Genomic DNA, 26,446 nt, shown 5'->3' with positions numbered 1-26,446 from the left:
ACATTCACTGAATATTTGAGGCTGGATGGGCCTCTGGAGATCGCCTGGTCCAGCCCCCTGCTCAAAGCAAGGTCAGCAAGTTGCCCAGGACCATGTCCAGTCAGATTTCAAACATCTCACAGGATGGAGAAACCACAGCCTCTTTGGGCAACTTGTTCCAGTGACTGACAAACCTCACAGCAATAAATATGTATTTTTATTATCAAATGGATTTATTTATTTATTTTTTGTATTCAGAAGTTTTGGATCTAAATGTATAGTCAACAAGCTCAATCATTAAAAAGACAAAAATACCATATAAATGGCTAGTATCAGCTGCACTTTTGTCCCTTAATTTTCCATGTGGAGCTGCAAATGCAGAATGGAGAGTTAAATAAAACAAAACATTTGGAGCAAAAATAATTTCTGGCTCTGAGAAGCATGAACACTTACTGTTTGTGTATGTATGGTTTGTTTTCTTAATCATTCTTGTCATAGACTGCTTGTTAAAGGGTAATGAATTGAACCAGAACTATTACTATTTAAAATTATATAAAAACAAACAACAACACACACACAAAACACACCTTGAGATCATGAATAGATAACATTGTTTTCTAGAAAGGTGGTTGAGTTAATAGAAAAAAAAAAGTTTAAAAGATTTGTTATCTCAGTATACTTAACCAAAGTGAAACTCTGATCACTAAAGCAGATCTAAAACCTACAGATCTCCATATAGTAAAGCCATCTTCCACAGCTTTTCTAGTAGTGCATGGTTGTATGAATGAACTCAGACAAACTAATTTCTCATATTTGGGTCTGCATGAAGTTAGATGAAACAATTCAGAAAGGATTGGTAGAGGGATTTAGCTGCAGAGTGTCCATTGATTTCAACAGGAGGCATATCTAATATATTTGAGGGTCTGAACTTTAAAGTTTCCAGGCGTCCTATTTTACACTTGCAAACTGAAGATAATGTTCTCTTAAATTTTTAAAACTCAGGCAGACCCCGAAAAGTCCAATAAAAATCAAAAACTGTATTGTTCCCAGTTTGTTGCCATTTTGAGGGGTCTAAAAATGAATATTTTTCATTTAAGCAAAGGTCCATAGTACATATGTGGAAATAACTTGTCCTACCATATAACCTCTGGAGAGGGAAATGCCTTCACTTTCATTGACAGACGATAGGACTTTCTTCCTGCTACAGCCTCCAGCGAAGTTTTTCTTCGACGTTTCAAATTAATGAACATTTTATCTTAAAGAAATAGAAGAAAAAAGTGTTCTCATGATTTTCAGCCTGCAAAAAGAGTCACTCTTCTAAAGAGAACAGGAATTCAAATAAAAATGATCTTTAATAATTTTGGTGTTCCCACACGATAACAGCAAGAATAAAACCTACCACAAACATACAAAAAAATGAGATACAGTTCCCAGGCCATGAGTCTGCCTAAACAAGGTTCACTCTAGCCAAATTCACATTGTGCTTCAGTCAAAAAATAAAACACAAGAAAGAGAAGGTGGTTTGTGGTACGTGGGAAGCTGAACTAGATGAGCAGGTGACCCCACCACCCCTGAAAGGCTGAGAATCAGTGGATGTTCCAAATGAAAATATTTGGCTGGGGATGGTTTAAGTGAACTTCAGAGAAACAGCAAAGGAAAAGACAGAATCTTTCTGTGTCATCGGTAAACAGCTGTTTCATCAAACAAACAAATCTTTATCACTTCATTGGAACAGTCTCAACCTGCTGGAATTCATTCTTTTCCAGTTGTACTGCCCAATATTTCAAACTCTGACAAATCGATGGGTTTCAGCAGAAGCAATAAAACCACAATATTTATAGAGTATATTGGAAAAAAACTTTTTTTTTTCTTCCCAAAATGCAATTAAACAAATCAAAACATTTAAAACATGAAAAAAAAAAGGTTCAGTGTCCTTTGACAGTACCCACAGTGCAATATTTACTCACATTATGAATTGTATATAGATACTGTATATCTATCAAATGAGTGCAGTATTTAGTTATATTAGTGATATTTGCAGCATACTTTGAAACTAACATGTGCAAGATAACTCAATAGTTACATTACACAAATTAGGTTATACTTGAACTCTGTGCAAACCATTATTCAGTCTGGCTCTTTCTAATGAGTATCCCATAGATGAGACTGCTTATGTGAATATGAGTTTATAGGTTTGCTTCAAGAGCTCCAGCTTCTCTGACTTCAGTTTTAATCTAAAACTTACTTTTTGATAGCTTCAGACTTATTTATTTAAGAACATAAGAAGTTAAAATAATGATTCATCCTACGTTCCCAGCGTCTTAGTCCAAGGGTTAAATAGAGAAAAAGTACTTGAAATACTCCCTGAAAATACCACCATCTGGTGCTTAGACCACAATTACAGATGAGAGAGAAAAAGTAGACCACCTAAACTGTGGAACAAATCAATATTGTGACCACGAATTGTCTGTCATCAAGGAGCCACCGTTTGGCTATTAATACCAACAATGCTCTGAATATCCTACATAATCATAATTGTAACAGGATGCCACAAAGAAGGTAGCTTCTCATGCAGTCCCAGTGCATAAAAGTCCTAATTCACATAAGCTTGAAACAACACAGGGAATTTCCAGATCTCACAGGAAGCCTGGGCAGACCACAGAGAACTTATTTAAGGCTCCCACTGTAAAACCACATTAGTGAGTTGCAGTATGTTATGCTTGTTTCGGTTTTGTGAATGGTTTACCAGCGATCTTCTCCACATAGAGCTAGCTTATCTTTTTTTTTTTTTTTCTTCTTTTGCTTCATAGTAAGCAGTAGATAGGTATTGTAGAAGAGGATCTGGAACTGCCAGAACTAACTGAGGACAGGATCATCACAGGACTTATAAAACAAGGGTGATCAAACTGAACACTAATGTGTCCATTGCCAAACAGGCAAAACAGTCATGGAAGAAAAGGTACGTGTTCTCTCTTATCTTCCTCCATTTTCTATCCACGATGACCATGCTAGAAATTCATTTCCACTTTGCGTCAAGACACAAAAATAGCATGTGACTGAACTTGGTAAGTGAGCACTCAGTATTCTACAAATTCAAGGTGTTTCTTACCATAAACGAGGACTGTTGTGTTAACTGATTTGATTGAGGGCCCGCTCTTCACATGGCAGGCATACTGGCCTTTATCAATATCACGCACTCTGTCAACAACTAGAATACTGTAAAAAATATTGGCTTCTGTATTCTTCCGGTCAATGCGCTGTGTTATGGACCCTCTCTTCTTTGTCTATAAAAGAAAAAATGAACAAGAAAGAGCTTAATCAAATGTTTAGGAATGATTTTCATTTTACTGTTCTGCCACCAAACCTCCAAAAAATGTATCCAGATCCCTTTGCACAGGACAAACCTGATAAAAACTAATACTTCCAGACAGTCAAAACTAAAAATGAGAAGTAACTTTATCTGGCAATTCATTCCTATCTCCATTCAAGTTGCAGAAGCATCCAAACTAGTTCTTTCCAGAGGAAGGTCACTAATTCTGCATGACCTACCATTGAAACATGCCCAGCTCCCCAGTGCTCCTTGTCCAGCATTGCTCATAACAGTCCTTGGACTTCCAGCACATGAAGGGCACATGAAGGGCAGCACATAATTCGGTGCCTTGGTTCTGAGTCCATAGGCAGCAGATGTATAGAAGATGAGGGCATTAACATCAAAAGGGGAGAATTCTGGAAAGGCTATAGACGGAAAAGTGACTAGATTTGGCAAAGGAGTAGCAGGGTGGAACTGAAGATAATGTGAGCCTGAGGAGTTATTTCCTGCAACTCCCCCTCAGCCTTTGGCCTCAAAGTTTATTTAACCCAGGACATTGTTGTTGTCTTACAAACACTGAGCACCCTTCAGTTACCATCCAAATAAAACCCAAGCAGAATTTCACAAGTGTGGTGCTCAGCTAGGGCTTGGTAATGTAACAGTGACCAAATGTAAGATATTTGGGGCGTTTCTTGTTGCTAGGTTGTTTACTTCTGCAATGAAAAAATTCCAAGGAAAATGGCTACAGTATGCAAAAAACGATTGCATTAATCTTCCTTATATAATGTAATCATAATTTCAGCTTGTGATTAGACACAATGAGTGACATAATAAACGATCTTGACTTGAATCACCAGCATAAATCAAACTGACATGAAAGGAATGGGAGTTGTAAACCTTAAGCTAATGTCAAATTTCTTATCAGCTTTACACGGGCTCCCTGGCAGTTATTTTGTAAGTGACAAATATTTATGAGGATGCTCCCAATGTTGGGGGAGGAGAAGCACATTCAAGATCATTCCTGTAGTTGTCAAAACAAGCGGATTGTTCATGTGACACTTAACAAATGAGATTTTGGCTAGCTAAATCAAAATATCTTTTCTAAACATGCTTGAGTCGGGTGCCTGACTGTCTGCCAGTCTTTTAAATGAATGTGTTAAGAAAGAAAACCTCGATGAAAACTTTTTTGTCACGAGAGAGCCCCTGCCTGGGACAGGGTGATAAATTTCTATCATTTCCCCAGGTCAAAAAGAAGCTCCCAGGGATGAAACGTTTCTAGCGCTCGCTTGTGGTTATGCAATATAGCAGAGTGCATTGTGTAAACTTGTTTACCTATTCAATTAAGCACCAGAAGAAAAGAAAAAAACAACAAAAAAAACCACACTTAAAAGCCATGTCAGCAAGGTTCACAATGATGAAATGAGAAACACAGCAAACATTTTGAGGAAGAATTCCTCCCGGGATGCTAGATGTAATACGATCTATGGGAACCCTCACCCGATTTCCTCCTTTCATTCCCAGCACTCACCTGTCCGGGGTAAGTCCACGTCATCTGCACACGGGTGTTCCAGGCTGCCGTGACGGTGCAGTTCATTGCCAGGCTGTCACCCTTCAGCAACTTGACGAGGCGAGGGGTGCTCAACTGAACATCAAAAATTGTATTGGCTGCATGTCATAAAGAGAAGGAAAAGTGAGTAACATCACCAGGTCAGATGGCTTTCCAAAAGACGGGGGGTGTAGAAGGCTACTTACTTTCTCGGTGCGTTAGGTACTTTGTGCTATACTTATGCCCAGCAATGGTTGTCTCACAGCTCAGGAGCCCTATGAATCTGTAGGTTGCCTTGGGTATTCTGAAGCCTTTCGTGCTGTCCCAGATGATCGTCTTGCCATCAGGAATTAGGGCTTCTCCAGGAATCTGGAAGTGGCAAACACACATCATAAAAACAACTTATCCTCATGCCACACTCTAATCAAAACAGCCTCATAAAAACAAGTGGGAAAAGAAAAAAAAAAAAAAACTTGAAAAAATGCCAATCAAAATAGAAAGGATGACATTTAATTATGCAGATTTTTCAAGTCACGTTTTCATCACAAAATAGAGGAAAAACCTGGGTGAAGAATGTGAATGTTTTATTTGTTTCCAAGATTTCATTATTTATAACAGGATGTAATTTATGACACAATAGATTGACACTATCATTAGCCTCAGTGCTTGGGCTGCTATTCTGTTGGCTCCCAGTTGGCAGCTAAAGTGCTCGTTTTGGAGAACCTTTGCAATTAAGTGTCCCGGTGTTACCACAGAGATACAAATACACATTTTTCAATGGAGGTGACAAATGGACTTGATATGCTGTCATTTGGTGGCTTTAACAAATTTCTGCCAGGATTCAATCTGATGCTTCTCATGTTTATTTTGTCTAAAGGACTAGACTTTAAAAAAAAAAAAAAGTGAAGCACATGGATGGTTATTCCAGAGCTGACAGATCACAGAGCACAGGTCTCTAAGTCATTACATACAACATAAAGCACAAATTTTAAATCCGCAAGGCTACCGTGGGCACTTTTATTGAGAACTACAGATCATACTGAATGAGGAAAGTCATATTGACTACAGATTTTGAAAGGATGCCTTGAAACAAAGTATGTCAAATTTTCAGAGGAAAAGAATTCATCGCATTTAAAAAAAAAAATAGCACTTCTAGGTCCCTCAGAAGTTGAGGACCCAATAAGTAATTAGTGTAAAACCATCAGATGTTTTATAAAATTATGACTTGAAATTAATTATTATTTTTTTTCAGACTAAAATTTTGCCAAGTGGGATCAAGTGTCCACTTTGTCAGCAGAACAAGTGATACTTTATATTAGCATCCTTTGAGTTTTAAGCCCCATTTTATAAGATTAAAAAAACAAACAAAAGAAAAACAGAAACAAAACAAAACAACAACAGCAAAAAACAACAACAACAACAAGAAACAAACAAAAAACCTGAAAAGGTAAAGCATGACAAAAGCACTGAGGCCCAGGAACACCTCTTTTATTTCGCATCAATTCTCTGGTTGTTGTGCAGCTTTATTGATGGAATAAATGCCACCATTTGGATAACACACAGATCAACCATCATTGCAGAGCCTGGCAGTGACTCTACTTTAATAAATCCCACTATTATTTTGAAAATAAGACAAATATTTTTAAGACACCATATAGCAGAGCTTGAGTGAATCAGTGCCCTAAGCAAAGAGATTTCTATGCACTTCCATCCCTGGATCCACCTAAATATCTTCCAGACCATCACCTCTCTCCATGCTCCCAGACCTACTGCATCCCTTTTATCTCCTCCTTCCCCTTTATTTGAGCAGAGGGCTGGTGTACTGGCCAGCCCTCTCTCTTCCTACAGCCAAAGCCACTGCAGGCAGCTGCCAGTGGCAGGGGGAGGCACAGCTGCCTGGCACCTTCATGCTTAGCTCAGCTTCTCTGAAGCACAGCACCCTCCATGCTGCTTACTCAGCGCACACCGCGAGCTGCCCTTGGGATCACCTACTCTCATCTCACACCATTTCCTCCGACAGAAACGCACGGTGAATCAAATGGGCAACGATTACAGCCAGCGTGAAAGTGCTGCAGTAGAATTCCTCATCTTTACAACAGCCGATAAGATTTTATAATAAGCATGCAAAGCACAAGCAAAGCCCACTATGTTATAGTGTGCTGGCTACCATTCAACGATGTCTTGGACTCTAAGAGCTTTGCTGCCATTCCTGTGTCTAAATAAAAAAAAAAAAAATAAAAAAAAAATCCAAGCTTTGGCTTAACTAGTTCATAATTATGCTTTCAAGAGCTTCAGCTGGATTTATCCTCTGCTGTTTTGTTAGAAACCAAACTGCTTCACAGCATACTCCTCTATAGGTTTTCATATAAACCAAGAAAAAAGAGTTGAGTCAGAACCTCAGAGCCTGAACTGATGTTACCCAGGGAATAAATTAACTCCACATTAATAAGTTAATTGATGGATTACTGAATTTGTATTAGTCTTGCTTCAGGAAAGTAAAAGTAGCCAGAATGCCCATGAAGTGTCTGGATCTTGGAAATAAAGTGCTTATAAATATGGTCCTGCTTTGCAACATAGAAAGCTGTCAGTTGTCTGAGTGTCCAGCAGGCTCACCTGCCCTGGAGGCAGATCTTTTACCTGCACAGTTTACTCTCCCGAATCCCAAAACCAGACAGAAGTACACCTGTGGCTTTGAGAATAAAAAGTTGCCTGAACTCACATGTAAAAGTACAAACTGACACATTTCAGTTGCTGTAAGGAGAATTTTAGAAAACTGAAGTCCATAGACTGGCAAGAGACCCCTATGGCACAACAGTTCTCTGGATAAAATACTAAAGATATCAAGACACTAAACCCAAGATATTGCTACAAGTCCATTTCAGGAGGTAGAAATGCCAGGATTTCATCTCAGGGCAAAGGCTGGATGCTCACCCTCATGCCTCTTCATAGCTCAACCCTTCCCCCTTATGTCTGCTTCTTACCCAGCTCTCCTCCATGCTGCTCTCTTCAGCCACCCCACTGTTTCAGATGACCTATTTCCCACTCTTGGAGAAATATTTAGGGCTTATTCTACCCGAAGCAGAGACACCAGCTTGTAGGCCACCACCTAGTGATATGGCATCAACACTGTTGTGATAATTGCATGGATGGTACAAGACAAGGAACCCAAACCACACAGTAACTGAGGTTGAAAGAGACCTCTGGAGGTCACTGGTCCACCCCAATGACAAGGCAGGGACAAGTAGCTCAAGGCCTTGTCAAAGAACTTGGGCATTTGGTCATCATAGGCAGAAGCAGAAAATCTGTGAAGCAATTTTGTGCTGGAACAGCACCATCTCCACTGAAGCAGCAGGGGATAAAAACAGCTGAAATAATGGGTTACAGATGGGTACCAGCAGATAGTGAGAGGTGTTCGGAGAAGCAGTTCATTGTAATGGCTGCAGTAAACTGGAATTTACTGTCTACATACTTATCTGCATGAGCCACAGCACTGTGCAGTCTTGACCTTTGTCTCTTTGAAACCTACTTTGTTTCAAACTAGACTTCAGTTTCTCTTGGCACAGCCTGTGCTTCATTCTTTGCTCAGCACTGGCCACTGAACCTTTTTGGTTCCAAGTGGTATTAACATAGTACTACCACAAGGTTTGGGGTATATATATATGGTCAAGAGTACATAGTCGCGTTTTGGTTCCCCACATCTCCAAAGACAGATTGTATTGGAAAGAGACAGCCGAAAGTATAGCAAAAAAATGTACATTAGGCACTGGAATATTAGGCACTGAAACAGGCTGCCCAGAGAAGCTGTGGATGCCCCATCCCTGGAGGTGCTCAAGGCCAGGCTGGATGGGGCTTTGGGCAACCTGGTGTGGTGGGAGGTGTCCCTGCCCATGGCGGGGCTTTGGGACTGGATGGGCTTTAAGGTCCCTTCCAACTCAAACCATCTTGTAATTCTGTGATTCTATAATTAGAGCCTTGAATGATGGATTTTTCTTTCATGTTTTCCCTTCCACCAGTGTGGGAAGAATGAATTGACATTATTAAGAATCAGACTGTCCAAGTGTCTGGCTCTCAGCATCCTTGGGGTTCCTTTTTTATAAAGGGCGTTGCTGATTTTATGACAGAAATTCCAAAAGGGGAGTGAATAGAGGGATCAAATCATTGTACCAAAGGAAGACATTTTCTCTTTTTAGTAAGACAAGAGCAAAGGAAGAAGCAAGGGAAGTGCATTCCTTAGTTGCAATAAATTTTATCATATTTTAGGGATCTTGAATGAGGCTGCCAGAATCATATTGATAGGGATGATGGTTTCAAAGATTCTGGATATCTTTCTATTAAATATTATAGCAAAATAATTAATTGATTTTACAGGTCATCGTATTGTGAGGAATAGAAAGGGTCACCAGCTGTTGTAGATATAGATTGTAATAGGACCTGAAGGCTGGATTTAAAATAGGAATGAAAAGTTTCATTCTCTTTTCCTTCCTGACTTTTAAGACTTTTTAGATGTTGCATATGATTACCGTGCTATACCATACAATTTGTGGAGATGTTCAGCCTGGAAGTTAGAACAGCACAGTATCTCAAAAGGGTCGAGCAACGTAAAGATGCAGTTTTAGTAATAAAACCATGTGTAATGTTGAAAATGAATAATAAAACTTTCCCATACTGGTCCACAACTGCTAAGAACTAGCGCTTCACAAGAACAAAATGCTGCAGGCAGTATTCATGTGACTTTACCAATGAGTTCTTTCAGAAGAGAGATATTACAAAATATATTCCATATTCTAATGGCTCTAATGCTCGGTCTTTCTTTCCAGCTCCAGGGGATTGCATTATGGGGACACTGACTTCTTCCTTTATTGCTAAATGGAAAACACAGAATAGCTTTTACCAGCTCTACAGGAGCAGTATGCCTGCAGCTGGGAAATGCATTTAACACATCCCTTAATTACTATGAGAGCAAAAACTTGATGGAATCTTCATACATGGGTGTCACAGATGATAAATAAAGTAAGATATGATGTAATGCATTGTAGCTTACATACTTCAGGAAATTCTGGGATGAATTAGGGAACACATTTCTTTTTCCTGGAATGCAAAACATGTAAGCAACCAATCCTTTCTTTCAAGACTTGGCTCCACCTCCTCTTTCTCCTTCCCAGACTACTACATCTGGTTTTGATGGTGTAAAGATCCATCATACACTGCAACACCAAGCTAAAAGCAAGCCGATAGTGAGAAAAGACAGTAGGTATGCCTCAATCTCCTCCAAATAAAGTTCGCTTTTATATTATTTCATAAAAGAGAATGCTGATGGGAATTTTCTCACTTAGGAATTGAATATGCTGAGATTTCCGATGCAACACTACAATGTCCAGATAAGTTCTCACTTTACATCCTACACCTTATAGAAAGCCAAGTCTCATTTACTTTTGATTCTATAGCAACAGAATCTTGTGCATCATCCATGCACATCTCTGATATAATTCTTGCTAGAAAATTGTGTGTGTGTTTGTGTATATACCTGCAGATACATTTCTTTGGTCAGATTACTTTCCTTTCTCTGTATTTAGCTTGCTTCCATGTGGTTTAGCAGCTGGAAACTGAGGTATAATCAGTATCAATTTTAGCAAAGCACAATGTTAACAAAGGCTGGGTAAAATTTTTAAACCTCCATGTCAAGTTCAAACACAGCACCAAATCCATGGCTGGTGTAAACCTCTGCAGTCGAAGTATGGTCAAAGACTTGTATTGATCTGGATAAGCATTGCAAAATGGTATTGTTTGGCAATTGCATGCTATTCTATAGAAAAGGAAAAAAAAAGAGGAAAAATAAAAGAAAAATCTCTTCCTTATATCAAGGCTGAATATTTATGTTACTATGCACAGATTTCTGTTTGTTTCTGTTAGAAACAAAACATCACTGGCACCTCTGCCTAATTTTTAAGCCAAACAAAGCAACTTTAAAAAAAAAGGCACCTCTCTGTCTTGGCACAAGGTACTTTACTACATATACGAAGATCAGTTAGCTCTCCAAGTAACTCTCAAGCAACTTAGGAAAGAAATGAAAACATGAAAAATGTTACCCAAACATGAAAAATATCTAGATTTTCTGTAACTGCTCACGCCATCTCAAACTCTGCACATGTTGCCCTACAAAGAGAAGCCATCCCTTGTCTGATAAGTACATTTGTATGTAAAAGTAGGTAGCAAAGTTGCTGGAGTGGGAAGGGGGAGAGGAGGTGAATGGCAAAGTCTTGAAGAAATGCCTTGTGCAGCCTCAGCACATCTCCAGGCTATTCCAGAGGACAGGGAGAGAGGAAAGGGGAGGAAGGGCAGGGGAAGAAGTGGGAGGAAATCTCATCTCCTAACAAGAAATTCCCTCCTGGGTTTCAGAAACCTTTCTCTTGAGAAGTTAAACTTTAATAAAGATGAAACTTTAATGAAATGGCATACAAAGCTGATGTTTCTTCAGAAAATTTCCATCCAGTGTAAGACATCAGGCTTTCAAGGTTGAAATATTTCTAAACACGCTGACACTTAGGAACATCATTTAAAAACAACTAAATGGTTTAAATGTTCCAAAATCACCACAATAGCTGTAAATAAAACCAAGCAAAAACAAAAAAGCTGTATCCATAGCAGCAATAACACCTTCAGAGTATTCTCAGATAGCAGTACCTTTTTTAAAGTGACAGCAATGTTTGGTGCTGTGACCCTGCATGGAATGATCATCTCTCTTCCCACAGTCATGTGTATTATTTTAGGTATATCACTGTTCATCTCTACAAATGGATTGCCTGTATCTGCAAGAAAAGAAAAAGAAAAGGTTAATTTCTGAAATTTTGCAGGAGTATGTGGAAATTGTAATGATGCATACAGCTTAAGTGATCAAGCCTATTTATAATGAAAGCTAGACATCGTCCTCAAATTATTCCTTTGTTTACTTTTATCTAAACAACTTCAGTAGAATACCAAAAGTAGGAGTTCAGTACCTCCTTTAAAATCCAGGGCAGTTCAAGTACCTTTTTCTCATTACAGCATCATCTCTACTGCTGATACGTCTGTTTGTATTTTCAGGGCATTTCAGGAGAAGTAGTTATGGGATGTGAGCTGAAATTCTCTTATCAGGAAACCCTTACACAAGACATGTTCCTGCTTTCAACAAGGAAATCGATGGGAAAAAAAAATACATGTTGACTTCACTAGGAGGACTCTACTACGATTATTCAGCCATATTTTCAACCACATTCTCTCAGAAAAGGGACTAGCAAGAGTTAACTATTCTTCTCCTTCCTACTATCACAATACCTATATGTCTCTTTTGTAAGTGACAAGGTAAATGAAAATGCCAGGAAAACATTCATTCTGTTCAACTCAATAACTAAAGCTTGGCAGAGTAATTTACCGTCCCTTGAACAATCTCTTTAACAAAGGGCATTGTCATAAATAGCTTGCGCTGGGAACAAGGAACATTGCTGCTGCTATTGTTTGAACCAGTTAACAAAGAGGGGCTCAAGCCACTGACTCTGGCTCCAAATCTTCTTTGCAGGTGTTGAGATCTGGAGGTTTGGTTTGACTCACAGTTCAGATAGACTACCTCCAAATTCACATAAGGTCTGGCTTTTAACTCTTGAAAAAGTGGAACATTTAGATCTCAATTCCATGCTTATCTACAGCTCCAATGTTTTTTCAGGCAAATCCTATTATTTTCACTGAGTCAAAAATCTTACAAGTAACAATGGAAATCTTTCTTGGAAAAGAAAGAAGTAAAGCTAGCAAAAAATGACCCTTTACAAAACCTTAAATTGTAATGTTTTGCTAAAGTTCTGGTCCCAGAATTCTGCACATTGACCTATGTTCACTCAAGTGGTTCTTTAAACACATTGCTTTTGTTTCTCCTTCAGAAGTATGATCTGTACTTCCCAGTGACATAAAACTGGTCTGCCCTTAAGATCTTCTTTTTTATTATATGCAAAAATATTTTTGTTTGAGACATAAAACAGGAAGAGAAGCAAATTCCACCTTGATTTATACTGGGGAGAATCATAAGGACAAATATCTTAAATATACAAAAATGTACTAAAAATTTTTCCCTAAGAGGCTTAATGAATTTGTTATACAAATTTTCTGAAATGAAAGATTATCACAACGTTTTTACTTATTATTAAGTTTTAAATGTCCACCAAGATCACAAAAGGAACTTATGAGTAATAGAGGATGCGCATGTAATAAAAAATACCCTAAGGACTTGTTAGGCTAACATTTCCTTTGCAATATGATTCAAGGAAAGACCAAGAATGAACCTGTTTGTAGCATGGTGAAAAGAACCTTTTTTGTTTTTCAGGGGCTGCAGCCGTGGAAGAGGTGACCTGCCCCTTAACATCACCAGACAAATGGATTTACAACTCCCTGAAGACTTGTTCGTCTTTGTCACAAAATTAAGAGCTCCTGCCCAAAACCAGCAAGCTTTGCAAAGTAGTTTCCTGTATCATAATCTCCAGATCATTACAAGTGCGAGGAAGAGCTGCTCTGGAGATTACCGGTGCTGTCTGCAGACAGAGTGTCACCACTGACTGATGCCAACATCGAGGCCACGGGGGCTGTGCAGCTCAGACCTTGCAGGATTCCTGTCCATCCCAAGGCAGGGACAGGAAACGAGCACAAAATACCACACTTAGGCTTTTTTTTTTTTTTTTTCCTTTTTCTTCAATGGAAATTAACATTTGCGCCTGGAGAAGTCAACGCAGTGCTGCATTAAAAGTTGACAAAATGCCCCAGCTCCTCTTGGTAGGCTTCAAATCTCAGTGACAGCCTTCTTTTGCTATGTTCCCTGCTGTGGCATGCCAAGGCACCAGGACACCAAGGGCTGACTCCGTGCCCCCACGATTCGCGTGCAGAGCTCCCATTGACATCACCGGGGACTTCCGCCACGGACCGGAGGGCAATCGATGGCCCCAAGTGCTCCAAATGTCTTCCTGCTTTTGATTAAAAGGAATACGCATCATGTTTCCTAGCACAGTTTTGTTTTTATAATGAGTGTGGAGGCTTTTCCTGATTCCCTTTGATTTTATTCTCCTTCTGCCTTAATGGCTTTAAGGAGATATTTTCGGTGCTTCGAGACCAGGATCTGTGCAAGCTGAACCCAGAAGTGATGAACGCCAATGAAGTGAAATCCTTCTGCCCCTCAAATAACAACACTGCTTGCTTCTTTTTTCTTCTTTCCCGCCCATCATAGCCACTGGCAGTGGCTGCTGCTACATTTCCTCCCAATTCCTTCCTGAGGGGAGGTAAATGCCAACCTTCCTTGACCAGCTGGCTGGGAGCACATCTTGGATGACCTAACCTCCCACCCCAGCAGTCTCTGAGCCAGCTTCAGACACATTTGCGTTCAGAAAGCTCTACCCATAAAAGGAACATGGTGCATTGACCAGTCTTGAAGACCACATCCAAGTCACACATTCAGCTTCATTAGGATTGGGAATACAAGATCTAAGTGAGTTGACCTTCCTTTTTGAGGTTTCGTTCGTTTATTTGTTTTGCTTTAGAGTTGCTTGCAAGGGTAAGGAGGTGAAAGAGAGATTGCCAAAATGTTTGCATATGCCAAAGGTTGCTTTAAAAGTCACTTCAGAATATTTTTAAGTGTGCCTGGAATTAATGACTGTGTTCTGGTTTGACTGTGTTCCTTACAATATCTCTCACTTACAATCAACATGAAACCACAAAGAGCAGTCAAGAAATCAGAAAATCCGAAGGTCACTTGCTATATTGTTAAAGAACGTAAATAGCAGTTTTTTATTAAGCTGGTTGGCAGCCAGATACAAACTTGATAAGAGACTTAACACAAGCAATATTATGTCTGGTATCAGTAACCTGTCTAGGCTATTTATGGGTTTTGCACAAACAACTAAATTAGCCAACACTGAAATGTCAGATTCAGAAAAGATGGGGAGCCTCATGCTTTTTTTCTTCATGCTTCAGCTACTGTTCTTGCCTTTTTTTTTTTTTTTTTTAATAACTTGAGCTATGTAAGTCAGAGTACTTATACATCTGCAGGAAGAAACCTATCTGCAGGGAAGTGTGAGCTTCTTGAAATCTCTGCAAATTTGTCCTATAAAGCTCTTCCAAAATACCTATACTTACACCCAGCTCGTCATTAATTAATTAATATATATATATATATATATATTTTTTTTTTTTTTCAGGCTAAAAGAGCCAAAACAGTCTTTTCCCTCCATGCACATGCACTAAAGTACAGATATGAACTTTGCTAAACCTAATGGGCCAATTGCCAAATTCCCCTTCCCTTTTCAGGGATTCACCCTGACTAATTGCAGTTATGCTGGCTAAATTCAAAAATTACTCAAGGAGAGCTTTGCATACTGAGAGCGGATCTCACCTCACACATCTAAAACACAGACATCCTTCTCTGAGCTATGTGGCCAAACTATTCGTGTAGGCACTGGAGAGCGGTGGATCTCTGGCATGAGATTCATCTGACCTGTTTTAGACATCTGTTTGATGGTAAGACGAATCATGCCCTAGGAAAAGCACATATTCAACCTGCTCACATGTAGATGTCTATGTTCCTTAAGAAAAAAAAAAAAAAAGTCCCATTTTGTATGCATGGAAGCACAACACCTTTCTACAACAAGGGCTTTTCCACTCTTGCCTCTTCTTATCCTGTGAAGTAATAATACTCTTTGAATACAAATGATTTCTAAATCTTGAAGGAAAAGAAGAGCTATAAATTAATAATACAGAAGCCAGGGAAAAAAATAAAAAGGAGTGGAATATTTTTTAACTGGAGCACATCCAGAGACAAAGCATTGCTAGCATAATTGTACAATGATTTCTAGGCAGGGTTTGTTTGTTTTCCTTTGAGGCTAGTTATACTATGCTATCATCGACGTAGGTCCACCACACGTTTAAAAAGTGGTTAAAGCTCTTAAGAAAAAATACTTTAACCAGGAAATTCACAGTGCAGTAATTACTGTGTTCAGTGAGTTGTCTCTAGAAAGGCTAACAGTCATTAGAAACACTTTTTTTGGCTGTATCCCTTCTTCAGGATGGGTCATCTTGGAAATGTATTTCCATTACAGTGGCAGCTATAATGCTTGGTGAGGAAACAGGACCTCAGAGAGCTGAGTGTGCAGCCTTTGATGTTGCCAAAGCTTCCATGCATACTCTGCTCACCACAGTGAAGTGCGATGTGAAGTCCATGTACACACAATGACACTACTCAAAAGTACAGCAATTATAGGTGATTTACGTCAGCAACTCTTAGAGGGCTCTGTTTTTTAACAGGAACCTCATTAGACAATAAAAATGTGTCCACATACTTGATACAGCTGTAACATAGTTTAATTCCAACTAGTTTCCTTTTCATAATAGAAGTGCTATCATACCAATGACTTTGTGAGTGTCAGCCAAAAAAGCACTGCTCATAGGTTAAAACTGTGCTAAAAGCAAAGACAGAGATTTAAAAGGCACAAGAGAAAGAGTTTCCTAGGCCTTGTCAGGTTCATCTGTTGGTACATCACATCTGAAGAAGAAGAAGAAAAAGAAGAAGAAAATCTCCTTTACCATTAGCTTTCAGCATATTTTGTCTTCCTACTGTTTTAATCAGATTTCTTTTGACTTTGAAGCTTCTTAGATCTTAGAGACCCTTTCAGGAAACTCTTTTAATGCCCTCCCTATTCTGCAACATAGTACCTTTGATGTTTCAGGAGTCAGTCTATTCAAGCTAGACATTAAACCCATGTCAGTTCTGGGGCTGGATACAGCTAGCTGTCAACAACTGGACCTCCCAAGGAGACATCATACTTCTAGCACTTGCAGGATACAACTCCAGAGTTTGAAAGCGCACTTGAATCCCCGGATGTTTTGGCATTTCAAAAGGTTACATTTTGAAGCATTCAGTGATGCTAAAGCCCTTCATTTTAGACTGTCATTTTGGAGAAATGACATTTGGAGACATTTTCGTTTTGGAGAAAAAAAGGTACTTTTTCTCTCTTAAGTACAGAAAGAGAACAGACAACTGACTTAGCACAGAGGTCTGTTTTTAAAACAGAATGTTTTAAATGGTGCTCATTTGAAGTACCAGTAAATGCATTACTTTGTAATGAAAAGTGTGTGGTCAGAAGATATGCACCATGGGAGCGTGAGGAGAGACAAGGAGCAGAAGAACTACGGCTAAGCAATGGGCTAATACCTTACATCAAGTACAACTTCACTTGGAGAAAAATTCTCTGCTGCAGAAGAACTAAAACATTGTTCTTGTATATTAGTAGCTGAAAGCTATCTTCATCACAGGAAATAGCAACGTTTAAACTTGAACCAAAGTTTGTTTAAATTCCCACAAAAATCTAAGCTTGTTATATTAATGTAATTTAACTTATTTGCTTTTCTCTGTTGTACCATGGGAACAGGTGATCAAAGGCAAAGGAAGAAAGAGATGAGAGTAGAGAATGAAGAGGACTGCACATTCTTGAAGAAAGAAAATGAATGAGCTCCAGCAACTGGAAAAGGGTGTCTTGGAGCTACCGGAACAAAGGCAGACAAAAAGAAAAGCCTTAGGACTGTCCCTGGGGAAGTCTGTGTAGGTTTCAAAATACCCTGCTGATAATCTGGTGTTTCTTACATGTCTTTATTCCATAATGATCTCTCTCCAAGCAGAAAATTCCCCATGTCTTACTCCAATGTATGCAGTCACTATTCATTACAAATATGTCCATTTAACTTCCAGGCTGCAATTGTGTAACAAAACAGTTCTGGGTCTGCGACAGTGGAGAAATTGGCAAAGAGGCATATGCTTCATCTCAGATTTTTCCCATGGCTCATGGTGGAAGTCAGGACATCAGTTTTCTTACAGCAAAGTCCAAGGCTCTTGAGAGAATTCATTTCCCTCACTTGATGTCTCAATTCCTGAGCTGTGTGTGGTCAAGAGTTGCTGCAGCACACTCTGCACACTCACTCCCCTGTGCAACTCAGTAGTGACCTCTCCAGCTGAAAGAAGGGTGGTGTCAGGACTAGCTCCTGAAAGAAAAGTCAGCAGCCTGAAAGTTCTTGATCACCCAAACTCCACACTTCAGAAATGCTTTAAGTCATCCATAGGACCTTGGGATTTGCAGGCCCCTTCTCATCATCTTGCATCTTATTTTTGTCTGTAGAAGCTCACCTTCTAAATGCATGCTGTCATTTCTAAACCAAAGGACTTACTGGGTTTATTATTTCTTTATTTATTTAATTAATTTTATCCAGTTCATTTTCAGTATCACTCTAATTACGGAAATGAATATCATTTTTGAAACAATAAGTGATGACTTCCTGTACAAACAATATCAACTTTCCTGATTTGGATTCTGTGTTTGCAAATAGCAACTATTTGTTCTCATCTGCAGCATACTAAGACATGGGAAACAGGCACCTTGGTGATCCACATGGAGCTAATATGGGAAATGGACTGACACAACGTCCTGCCACAGGAAACAATACATAACTAGGAGGGACTCAAATTTTACAAATGTTTATTTCCTAAGCACCCAACAAATCCCTTTAAGATAAAACTAAACTCAAGAAAGTTAGTCTTGACAGAGTATTTTCTTATCCCCTTTTCACCCTGCTCAAACCAGGTAATCAAGTTTCCTGTGTTCACAGAAACATTGATCTATGTTAAGAGATTGCTTATGTATTTTCTTTCTGATGTTAGTGCTACACAGATCAGAAAGGACGAGTTTCAGTATTCTGAATCTTGTTTCTTTCCAATCTACTCAACGTTTCTGCCTGAAGTTGTAAAGCTTTGAAGGACCAATACACTTTTCCTCATCTTGGGACAGAGTGACAATTTGAACTGTCATTACATGAGCAGCTACATCACAGCCTCCCTTGTCATCATAAATAATCTAACGTAAGACTAGATTGCCAAATTTGTATGTGTACTTAGTAGGACACAATCAATATTAAGTGTTAAGAAATTGGCTTTCAATCAAAATGATTGTCAAATTGTGAAAATTAAGATTTTGAAGATGTCTAAGCTTGATACGGGATTATCCCTTTTTGGCAAGGCAGATAGGATGAAAAACACAGTCTAAGCCTATTTCAACACCAACACTTGTTACATTTAGTAACTGTCCTCAAAAAATCAACATAACTCAGGCAGTCAGGCACATTACCTTATCTTTAACTGGTTTGGGGGAAGGTAGGGGTTGACCAAAAACTGTTCTATAATGACTTGTTTCTCTTTTGACATGTGAATTGGTCAGATCAGCCGATTCACATATATCTGATTACGGCTGTCTTTCAGGTGCAAAGAAGCCACACACAACTCAGGAGGCAGTGAATAGTTAGGAGGACTGGTTGTGTCTTCCATTTGTAATAATTCAGGATCCAGAAAAATTAACACTTCAAATAGAAAGGAGACCAAGGGAACATGAAGGAATCTCATATGATATATCCTAAAGTAGGTTTAGCAAAGAGGTTCTCGGTCAAGGTCACTATCATCCTTGCTCTTCTCATGTGGTGAACAGAGAGGACTGTGGGTAGATCTCAGATAAAGATGTGGTCCAAGATGATAGTTTCAAGAATATCCCAGGATGGGAAACTCAAAAAAAAAGTCATCCAAGCACATTGTATTTTTTCCTAGGCAGTGATAAATGTTGATTGCTAAATTAATAACCTTCTCCTTTCATCACATTTCCTTGGATGCGCCTGTAGTTGGATATCCACAGGATTACAGGTAAATAGTTGGGTGAGGAAAATACTCTGTGGCATATTCCAGATGAAGCAAAGCTGGATGAACAGCATAAATTGTTCAACAATTCTCAGTAAGGCAACACAAATTATGGCGAGAGCTATCTTATTTTCTGTCACCGCAGTGAAAGGTCCACTTCATTCTGTTTTTCCATAGCACCAGTCCCACTCTTTGTGTCACAGAATGAAAACAAAGGCTAATTCACTCTGATGAGAACTCGTTAGAAGCACCAGACACATCATTTGGAAAAGTTCCAGTTGCACATTCTCTCTAACACAGGCTTCAAAAATCTGTGAATCCTGATATCTCACAGTAACCTATTAACTTTCTGCTGTAAAAATCAAGAAAAGCTATAATACAAGATTGAATGAAAAACCTAAAGGGTTTATAATTTCTTCCTTTATTATTGTTTCTGCTGAGCTGTTTTGAGAAGAATCTGATTGATATCCTGGAAGAAACAGGATCAGAAAGTAATTTCTGTTATAGCCTAACTGACCTAATTCCAGCATTTCCCATATATCGCACAATACTTGTTTGCTGAACACAATTTTGTATTTGGTTTGAATCCAATTATTCTAGATTTTTACAATTGGTGTAACATGAACTGCAGAGTACTTTTATGAATGTGACTTGCATGCAAATATTAATTTTCTACAGCACGAGAAAATTCAGTGATGTAGCAAGACAACTTTGGTGTCCGTCAGCTGTCTAGAAATGTAGTCTTACATGGACAGTTTAAAGTGGACATTGCACCAGAAAAATGGGTTTCATCAGTCATCACTGGGTTAAGTTATGATTTCTATAATACCTATTTCACAAATTCACTTGTAGTCTACTTCCATGTGGAGTTCGAGTTACTCCAGGGGACTGGTTGGTCTTTTTTTTTTTTTTTTTTTAACAGAGAAAACAGTAGCATTTGCATCTGGAAGCTCTGAGAAAGCAGGTTTTATACATAAATTGGCAAATTATCAGGACATTTTCCAAGGATGAAAATATCATTCAAAACCCTGTATCTAACCACGGCTGATGTTCATTTTTATCCATTTTGCTGTACTGAAATGAAAGTACCAAGAAGTGTTAAAAAACACAATCTTACCATTAATAAATACGTAGACTGTAGATTCCTTCTTCTTTTTCGCTGCACTTGTTGGGTACTTGCAGCTATAGTTTCCAGTGTCACTTGCTTGAGTTCTGCTCAAGGTCAGGCTGCTGCAGGACTGCTTCCCATTCCTTCCACAGGCATACTTAATTACTTTCAGCCTTTTGCTGTCCTTACTTAGAGTTTCAGGCAAAGACCATGAATGAACCATTTCCCCCCTGCAAATACAGATAAGGAAGCAGAAACAATTATGTTGGGCTGCAATTATATAGCTCCAGTTCCCAAGCTTTCTTTTTTATTATATCAGGCTATTTCTGGGGCTCTCTTTTATCTTGTTTTCCAAAAACAACAACAGAAACAACAAAGAACTACTAAACAATTGCCATTGAAGTTCACTCCCCACCTTTCCCCACAACATAAGGTTTCATTTTTTTCTAATTTCAGTTACAAAAAAAAAAAAAAAAAAAAGAGAGAGAGAAAAAAAAAGAAAGTATCAGGTGTATGAATTCCCAGCCAAATTATCAGAAGCCAGCTCAGCTGGTTACCTGCATGTGAGATTTAAAGTCTGGCCTGCTTGAACAACATGCTGTGTGCCATTTATGCTCAGCTCAGGAACTTTTAATTTTGATCCTGAACTAGATCCTAGAAAAACAAAGAAGAAAGTCGTTAACAATGACGAATCATCCAGCTCCCAATCCGCACACATTTATGATGTTATAATGGAAGAAGAAAGCAAAGCAAAGGCGTGCCTCCTCCCCCCCCCCACCACCACACATAGAAATTTCCTCTAGGCAAAATCCTGCTGTCCTGACTCAGGACTCACATCCTTTCTAATGAGAATTACTCAGGAAAGAAAGAAGAAATAAAAGCTATGCAAGTTTTGATCAACAACATTGCTCTCAAGTTGTTTGCTGAGTGTACCGTGAAGCTCAGAACCTTATGGCTGCACGCCTAGCCAGGGAAGTGTGTCTGCAGCACCGCTGCTGCATTTCCTTAGGAAGCACCACCATGGCAGCCGATTGAATTGGAAGGGCAAAAGTCAGACACAATCACAGCAAGAGCCACATATTGACCTCTGAGATACAGAACTCTCACTCAGAAAACTTCACTGCAAAACTGGAGGTGTTTTGGAAGAAGTCAAAGAGGATTCATGACTTTCCCTTCCTGACTGAAGCACTGTTAGCTACAGTGCCTCACTAGCTTCAGGCTTCCCTATGGTAAAGTGGCATCAAAAGGCAACTGGACAGCTCTGCAGTAAATTTTAAGTAAAAGTCCGAGGCACCCTCCAGACCAGACCCATTGCTTATTGGGGCCAACAAGGCCCCAGTCATGGCCAGACCATTCTGGTGTGATGGGTGACACCCTGGGCACCCAGGAGTCAGTATAATGCAGGGTGACTTAGGACATTTGAAACATCAGGGCAGGTTTCTCACAATGATATGAATGCATTTTTTAGGATGTCTACAAAAAAGCATCACGGTCAGAAGACTGGAGGGCCACAGGACCTTACCATGCATTAAGCCAGCAAGTGCTAGAAAGGCATAACGTTTTATCTTTGCACCATTACGGGCTATGGCCAGAAAAGGTTTTGGGTCAAGCAGACAGAAAGGCATGCCTTAGAACAGAAACAGTCCTTGATCCCACTGCCCTCACACCAACAGCAAAGTGTTCCAGAAGAGGGGAACATAACAAGCAAATATTTTGAAACATTGAAAACCAGCTTAAGTCTAAAACTGCACCCCAAATGCAATTTGTGAAGATTTGAGTATTGTGAGAGAAGATCAGGGAGTGCCCCAGATCACTTTACTCCAAAAGAAAGTATTTCATTGTCAACATATGAGAGAAGCAGCATCGTGTACACAAGGGTACTGCAGATTTTCCCCTAGAACGCAGTCAAGCATAGTTTGAGCTTAGCTATTTTAAGCACTTCTAAGAGATCCCTACCACAGCTGAATATGAACAGCTGTATGTACCAAACACAGTAGAAATCACTAATCCTGTGTGGCTGTTATGAATCACCTCTGGAAAGTCCTCTCTCTTTCATTGACTGTAGAAGAAACTTTGAGACACCACCTCTGGCTGAGGTGAGCAACTAAATTTTGAGTGTATAAAGTCTCACAAGTCAATTAGTTACTCCAAATTCAGCAGCTTTCACCCAGCAGTATATGCATTTAAGGACATATCTGAAGATACATCTACTGCTGAATGTCAAAGCTTTGTCCTGAGATGTGAGCTTGTTCAGTCCAAGAAAGGCCTAGAAGCCAAGTCTACATTTTTGTAGAGAGATGCTAAAACTACGAAGACTTGGTACAAAAGGTAAGGAAGCACGGCCCTCATCTGCTCTTACTTAACGTTTTTGGAAGCGTCAGCTGTGCTCCATTTGTCAGTAAGTATTTCCTACTGTGTCTGTGGCTGTCATGCTGCTCCTGTATGTACTAACATCCATGCTTGTACAAAAGATTTAAAGCGTACATTTAAACATAGACATAAACTAAGTTATAGCTCACTTGAACAGGCTTCAAGGAAGAGCAAAACAAGTTCTCAGAACAAAGTGATTCTTTGAACTTCACCACAAATATTGCCAGAAACTGAATGGTGATACTGTACAAATAGACAGACTTCCTCTGTGATTTGTCTAGACAATCATACTTTTAACTAGAAATTATATATTCTTCCCGCTGCTAACAGGGGAGAAAAAAGGACACAGCAAATCTTTGAAGAAAATTTGTTATGTGATACATTCCAAGCATATGTTTTTCTCACCTGCCATTTAAGGATCTCAGTTCTGAAGTGTTGGGTCTCCCAAACAGCGCACTGTGCTTTTATGGGATGGCCTCTTGTAGATGCATACGGTCTATGAGCCTATTGAATTTCAGTTCTGTAATAACGTCCGTAAAGGTAAATACTGGGAACTTGAGATAAAACATTACAAGAGCTCAGACAGCTTCGGGCTCTTTGGTTGACAGGGTTTGCCAGTGCCCTCCAACTAAGCTACCCAACATGAAACGAGCACATTCCTTCATTTTCTTTATACTTCTCTTGTCATCCTAGCATCGGAAGCTGAGAAACTCTGAGCTGAGTGCTCGGTTTTGCTCAGCACCACCAGCAGCACCCTGCCCAGGAGAAAGCCAGCCAGGCACCAGCATGACCATGCCTGACCCATGCTGGGAGCAGAAAACCAGCCCTGGGAACGTGGGCTGCTGTTGTGTCCAAAGTCTGCCAAAGGTGAAGGGCAAGAAAACATTATAAAGGTTACAGACTTCTCTCTTAGTAACTCTACGTTGATATAAGATGTTCACATGAAAATCTCAAGATCTGTCTTAAATTAAGCATACAGAACAAGAGAGCCTGGTAGTGTGCATGTCAGAAGACCTGTCTTAGAATTATTAAAATTGAATGAAAAGAAAAGAAAAAAAGAAAAAGAAAAAAAAAGACCTTTTCACCTCCGTCCTGTAGGCAAAAAAGAAAGTCAGATATGCTGGATAAATATTGAAGCTTTTGCCCTTTTACACGTATTACGTGTATCTAAAAGACACCACAGTATTTGTAAATATTATGGGTGGGATTTTAAGGAGTGCTTAGTGTTTGTCTAACTTTGCTCCCATTGATATAAGCCGGAATTTCACCATGGATTTCGAGTACATTTTAGACACAACTCCGGTATTTAATCATATTAATATTCAAGACCTCGCATCAGTGTTTTTGGCATGACATATCAGATTTGTTATATGTTCATTAATTTAGCTTTCCAATGACAAAAATCTGAAGTAAAAGATCTTATTTCTGGCCAATATTGATGCTTTTGCAAGTATGCTAGACAGTATTTTTACCAGCAAAGATGCTAAGTCTGAAGTAAAATAGCTTTATTTGACATCCTATCTATTCATGGGTCATTAGCTCCCTTACATTTTTAAATGCTACAAAACTGATGCAGAGTACAAATGCGATGGAGTTTGACATGTTTACCGGAAAAGAAAAAGAAAGGAAAATAGCAAGGAAATTCCTACTGTCAATATTTAGAAGTGGGTTATACCTTCTCTGAACCTTCTCCAGGCATTTTACTTGATACTGTCGTTTCCGAAGGGTCATGGCTCAACAGGACATGTTCACTTATCATTATGCCTGTCACTAGGCGACCATCAGCAACCTACCCTCACACTGACCTACATTGGGGGGTGCAACTTCTTTTCGTGTGACAGCAAGAGAACTAATTAATCCTGATAACTGAGGAATCTCCTCCCATAGGGAAAAGCATGATTTTTTTTTGCGTATTCTATTTGTTTTGGAAGGCTTATTAGACACATGTGAAAGTCAGACAATAGGGTTGCTTAATTAATGAGCAAAATCAATTTAGACTGCAGAAGTTATTATATTTAAAATGAGTGAAGGACAAATATTTTATTTTTTTTTAAGAAAGCAGAAGGAATAACCTTCAATTTGCAAAGGAACAAAAGAACAAACTTTCTTTAATTATTTTCTGCCTTGCGATAAAAGGCGGTGCTTTTGCTGAATTAAGTAAACAAATTTGAATTATTTGTTAACCAAAACCGCTGATTACAAGTAATTAAAAATAAATAAATAAAAAAGATAAAATAAATGAACCTGCATATATTTTCCCAGTATGATGCGTGAGTTCATTTCTGCAGATAAACAAGTAACCATGCATATTTGATGTACCTTCCACTAAACCTTGGTTTCTCTTAAAAGGATATATCTACTGAACTCAATATCAGGCCCATGTTCTGAATTATTACCTCTGTTCTGATTTTTCTAGCTTCTACTTTTGAATTTCCTTTCAAAACCTTAAATTTCTGCCATCCTTGGCTAAGAAGCGTAAACCCAAAATCTAGCTCTATGTCTTAAAGAAAGATACTATATTAGAAGTTATTAGAAACTTCCTTGAGGTTAACACATTTGGTGGTCTTTAACTTCTTTTTTTCATAATTTGAGGCTAAGTGATTTTCCAGCCACTCCAGATATCCTGAACATGTTGACTAATCTTTTTTCACCTGCACCACGAGAGGTTAAGGAGAATGTTCAGTTTATCTTTGCAACTTCAGTGTATACAAGGAGTCTGACCTTCTAGGTTTAAAGTGCCATCTGTGGGCAATAAAGTTATCCATCAAGAAGTAATTGTTTCGGTCATTGTTGGGGTTGCACGTGTGTTGAAGCTTGTTAAACATAACTGATCCTTTGTAATTTTTACCAACAAATATAATTTCCTCCTTTCAAGCACATTCAGCAAAAATGTCTTTTGTATAGGACAGTCTCGAAGTAGAAAGGGAATGCACATGATTTCTTAATAGGGTCTTCACCTCTCTGTGCTCCTTAAAATGTGGGTCATTCAGTTCAAATGCAGCCCAGGACTTTACTCTTGCTTCTGAGCACTTCCTTGTGAGTCATCTCATTGAAGGGAATAGTGACACCCACACGTGTGCAACTAATAAGCAACCGCAGGGTCTGGCCAAAACGGTTAGGAGCATGGTAGTCACCCAGAGAGTTGACCTTCATTGTGCCCCTGTGAAAATGAGCTGACTGGTCTGAAGCACCTTAAGCAGAATACGGCCACCAGCTACCCTCATATGCAGAGAATAGGTTTACTCCATTTTGTAAAATTAGAGATAGTGGTAGTTTTCTTTATTTCAGGGTTCTTCATGAGATATTGTATTACCATCTCTTCTAAAGATACTTTAGTCCATTCACTTTTTTTTTTTTTTTCAGCATTATGCCATATCACTCTATTAAAAGAAAAAAAAAAAA

General features: G+C 39.0%; 1 protein-coding gene across 2 annotated transcripts in view; it reads right to left on the bottom strand.

Moving 5' to 3' along the window:
* FLT1 (fms related receptor tyrosine kinase 1) overlaps window positions 1-26,446 on the bottom strand; it is a 108,187-nt gene that overhangs the window by 72,410 nt on the left and 9,331 nt on the right. For both annotated transcript variants that reach the window (XM_027469712.3, XM_038174901.2), the window contains exons 2-8: window positions 21,232-21,328; window positions 20,684-20,904; window positions 11,517-11,641; window positions 5,042-5,204; window positions 4,818-4,954; window positions 3,089-3,263; window positions 1,117-1,234 (exon numbers count right to left, since the gene is read on the bottom strand). In XM_027469712.3, the coding sequence (XP_027325513.3) occupies window positions 1,117-1,234; window positions 3,089-3,263; window positions 4,818-4,954; window positions 5,042-5,204; window positions 11,517-11,641; window positions 20,684-20,904; window positions 21,232-21,328 (1,036 nt within the window). The remainder of the gene's footprint in view (window positions 1-1,116; window positions 1,235-3,088; window positions 3,264-4,817; window positions 4,955-5,041; window positions 5,205-11,516; window positions 11,642-20,683; window positions 20,905-21,231; window positions 21,329-26,446) is intronic.

Source organism: Anas platyrhynchos, chromosome 1 (genome assembly GCF_047663525.1).
Source record: "Anas platyrhynchos isolate ZD024472 breed Pekin duck chromosome 1, IASCAAS_PekinDuck_T2T, whole genome shotgun sequence".
NCBI classification, from domain to species: Eukaryota; Metazoa; Chordata; class Aves; order Anseriformes; family Anatidae; genus Anas; species Anas platyrhynchos.
The sequence above is the reverse complement of the archived record's forward strand: the minus strand, read 5'-3'. Positions and strand labels throughout refer to the sequence as shown.